Source organism: Aptenodytes forsteri, unplaced genomic scaffold, assembly GCF_000699145.1.
Source record: "Aptenodytes forsteri isolate BGI_AS27 unplaced genomic scaffold, ASM69914v1 Scaffold147, whole genome shotgun sequence".
Taxonomy (NCBI): Eukaryota; Metazoa; Chordata; class Aves; order Sphenisciformes; family Spheniscidae; genus Aptenodytes; species Aptenodytes forsteri.
This window is the reverse complement of record NW_008795320.1, coordinates 1,390,751-1,394,728: the sequence shown is the minus strand read 5'-3', so window position 1 is coordinate 1,394,728 and position 3,978 is coordinate 1,390,751. Positions and strand designations below refer to the sequence as shown.

At 63.1% G+C, this 3,978-nt stretch overlaps 1 protein-coding gene across 1 annotated transcript in view; it reads left to right on the top strand.

Moving 5' to 3' along the window:
• LOC103899408 (calcium/calmodulin-dependent protein kinase type IV) overlaps positions 1-3,978 on the top strand; it is a 39,147-nt gene that overhangs the window by 23,138 nt on the left and 12,031 nt on the right. The window contains exons 3-4 of the mRNA XM_019472209.1: positions 2,986-3,104; positions 3,860-3,938. Coding sequence (XP_019327754.1) covers positions 2,986-3,104; positions 3,860-3,938 — 198 coding nt within the window. The remainder of the gene's footprint in view (positions 1-2,985; positions 3,105-3,859; positions 3,939-3,978) is intronic.

The following is a 3,978-nucleotide window of genomic DNA, read 5'->3' as shown; positions in this document are numbered from 1 at the left end:
GGTCGGCAGGGGCTGGCGGGGGGCAGGAGCCCTGCTCGCACGGGAGCGTGTGCCGATCGGGGCAGGGACTGGCCTGGTAGAGAGAGGGATGGAGGGAGGGATGCAGGAAGGGATGGAGGGATGCAGGGGGGGATGGATGAAGGGGGACGGAGGGATGGATAAGGCGGGGGGGGGTGGCGGGAGGCCCTGCCCTCACATGTGAGCTGGGGCTTGGGATCTGCCGTGACGCTGCAGCAGTGGTTTCGGGAGCGGTCACTGAGGGTTTGCAGGATGGGGCCCGGGTTCCCCGTGCGCGTGGAGCTGTACGTTTCTCATCCCCGTAGTGGAGAGCGGGCTCGTGGTGAGACCCGTCTCCCCTCTGAGCAGCCCAAGGCTCTGGGGAGGTGGGCGATGAGCCTGGCACAGCGTGGGGCCGCGGTGCGTCCCTCCCGCAGCAGCCCCCTGCAAAGGATGGGTAGCGCGAGCCCCAGCGAAGGGACGCGGCCCCAGGGGGGATTTATTCCCAGATCTGGATTTGTCCCACTGGGTCAGAAAGCCCCACCGAGGGTACCGGCTGTGTCCCCTCGGCCGTGGGGTGTGCGGACCGGAGCTGCCTCGGCAGACACTGGCTGCTTGGTGGAGGCTCTCGTGATGTATTTATTAGAGGTCCTACTGCAAATCCTCATGGGCAGGGAACATCGGGGCCGGCTTGCCAGGCCCCACGGGTGCTGTGTGCTGTTTCCCGGGGCTGCCAGGAGACGCATGTTTTCAACCTGCCCGAAGGCGGTGCCCGTCTCTGCTTCCCTGGCGGGTTTGCCCTCACCGCTGGCACACACCGCTCTGGCGCTGCTGTCCTCCGTGGCAACTCAGCCCTTTCCCAGCCCTCGTGGGGCCCTCAGGATGCGGCGTCGGGGGAACCCAGGGCCGGTGCCAAGTGCCCACGGGCCCAGGAGGCTGCCAGTACCCCAGGGGCCACGATGTATCCCGGAGATGCCCAGGCCCAGCTCCCATGTCCTGTGGAGGAGAGCGGCAGCGCTGGCACCGAGGAGCTCCTGTGCTGGGAGCGCTCCCGAGCAGAGGGCAGGTGACAAGGTGTCCCAGTGCCCCCAGGGCAGGGGGGTGCAAGGGGGTGCTGGGAACCTCTGTGCGGAAAGTCTGACAGACCCCTTTGAGGGGGGCTCCGGGCTGTGCCAGCAGAGAGGAGGCAGTGCCGCCCGCCAAGCCCTGGCTCTGAAGCAGATGGTTTTGGTGGTGGTGGTTCAGGCCGGGCCAGCCCCAGCCATCCGCAGGGTTTCCATCGGCAGAGGAGGCTCTGAGCCTGAAAAAACAGCAGCTTTGGTAAAAGCAGGTGTTTAAGGCTTCTTAGTGAGGTGTGGCCAGTGTCAGCCCAGGGCTTGGCAGCACGCAGCCTGCACAGACGGATGTAGGACAGAGGGATAGGCTCTGAGCCCCCAGACCCCCTTTCATCCATCCATCCATCCATCCATCCATCCATCCATCCATCCATCTAATTTCAGCATCCAGGTTTAAATCAAACCGGTCTCGGTCTTGGAGCCGTCCGCTCGTGGCTGCACGCCCGGCGCGTTGGGCACAAGGTGTGATCCGGAGCGGTGGGAGCCCGCTCGCTGCTTTCGTTTAGTGCCTCTCTGCCACGGCACGCCGAAGCCGCCCGAGCCGCCGTGCCAGACTGCAAGGTCTGATCCTGCTCTGGCCTTAGAAGCCACAGGGAGGAGGGGATGGGTGGAGGTGCAGGGTGGCGTTCCCACCGCCGTGCTGCCATGCCAGTGGGGAGGACCCAGCCTGATGTGCCCCAGGGGTGACTCGGAGCAGCCTGGGGGCTGCTCTTGGCCATCGCAGCGTGGCCGTGGGCAGCAGCGTCCAGCCGGGGTGCCGGCTCGGCCGCGGGTTCGCACCATCCTCCCCACGGGCCGGCCCCGGCGCTTGGCAGGCTGCACGTGCCCCCACCGCTGGTCCAGGCTCTCTCGGCAAATCCCATCGTTCGACATTTTCCAGTTCATCTGTAAAGCAAATGCAATTATCTCTTGTCGCAGTCAAGGTTGATTGCGGATATTTATTTGAAGCCTTAAGCAGCAGCGAGCAGCGGCTGCTGGGGCTGGCGGGGCGAGGGGCTGGGTGTAGCGAATGCCGGCGCGAACCCAGCCGCTGCCGTAATTGGGAACGCGTGAGGGGCAGTCGGTGCCGCGCCACGGGCACAGCAGGCTGCGCTGCATCCGAGGAGCAACCCCAGCACCTCCTAAATGCTGAGCCGAGGGCTTCTAAACGATCCTGTTAGCAGCAGGAATCAGGCTGCAAATTGTCCGTGCGGAAAAATCTTGCCGGACGGCGGGAGGGCGAGAGGCGCCGGGTCCAGGCTGGGATTCAGCCATGGCGAGGGGGTGGAAGGAGGAGAAGTGGGGGCTGCCGGGTCCTGCCCCTGCGCCCAGGCCGGCTGAGAAATCAGGATTAATAACCAGGTGTCCGCCACGCGCGGAAAGCCAGCGGCGGGGCAGGGTGCTGCTGGTTTACTGCAAACCACCCGGCGCATTTGGGAACCGTGCCTGCCGTGAGCTGAGCCCCGGCTGCGGGAGGGCTGCTGGAGCCAGGGAGGATGCTCGTGTCTTTTTCTCCCGTTGGAACCACATTATCGTTGCGGTCGCAGCAGCGGTGATGCCATTTTGGGTTCAAATTGAAGCCTTCTGCCCATTTTCCTGAGCTGGAGAAGAGGAGGGTGACGGCCACCTCTCCCCTCCAAGCCTGAGCAATTTGTTTCCAAATTGCTTTTTATTTGCGAAATAAAATTTCATAGAAAATGTTGAGCAAAAGGAAGAAAATGTTTTGAAAACGGCCAAGGTCTAGAATTGCCGGGTTTTGCTTGCCCCGCAGCATCCCCAGGCTCCGTGGTACCCGGCTCTGCCGTTGCCATGGGAACGTGATTCCCAAGTTCAGCCGGATGAGTTGCAAAATCCGCTCTCGTTTTTAGAGTAAATCTCTTCTCTTTCACGAGAGCACCCCGGGGAGCGCCGGCGGTGCCGGGGCATTCGGTGTGTGGTGCTGCAGCAAAAGGTCACTTGCAGCCACGCTGTGGGTTGGTCTTGGTCTCAGGGGAGATTTTGGTGCGAAAAATGGCCCCTGGGCGCAGGGGGCTGGCCTTTCGGGGTCGGTGCTCGCCTGGGCCGAGGGCACGGGCAGGCGGGGATGCCGTGCGCCTCGAGGCAGAGCCTGAACTCGGTCCCCGAAGACGGCGAAGCCAAAGAGCAATAAAACGTGGTCGATTTACTTGGGGGCAAGAATTAATCTGCTCTGAGGAGCCAGGCAGTGAAGATGAAATTGCGAACGAGCCCCGTAATGGCCTGAAGCAATGGGTTGATTTCACTGTCCAGTGGTTAGAAAACATTATTAACTAGATCTAAAAATCACTGGCAGCTGAGGGGCACTGCTGGGGGTTTAACGGGAACGATCCCTCTTGTAACTCGGAGTGGTTTAACTTGGCGGGGAGGTTTTGTGGCGGTGCGAGATTGCCCCGTCTGCCGTGGCCTCCCCAGCACCGCGGGGACGCGGCCGGGGTGGGGACCCTCGCAGCGTCCCTGCGGTCCCCGCTGAGGTTGTCCTTGTGGCCGCGAGTGGGGAGAGGGAGGCTCCGTCCTGTCGTGAAAGCTGCTTAAGGATTTAAACCCCCTGTAGGACTCGGTTTTAATTAAAATGGCTTTACCCGGGAAAGCTGGACGTGATGCGGGGAGCGGGATGCACAGGGGGAAGATGCACGCTGAGCTCCCAGGGTCTGGTGCTGGCAAAGGTCATGGTGGGGGGCATGGGGGGAGAGGGACCCCCCCTCCATCCCGGCCGCATCCAGGCCACCTCACCCACCTCCGCCCTCCCGCAGGGGAGCCACCTCGGTGGTGTACAGCTGCAAGGAGAAGGGCACGGGCACCCCGTACGCCGCCAAGATACTGAAGAAGACGGTGAGTGTCAGTGGGCGGGGGGCTGCAGGGCGTGGGGGGG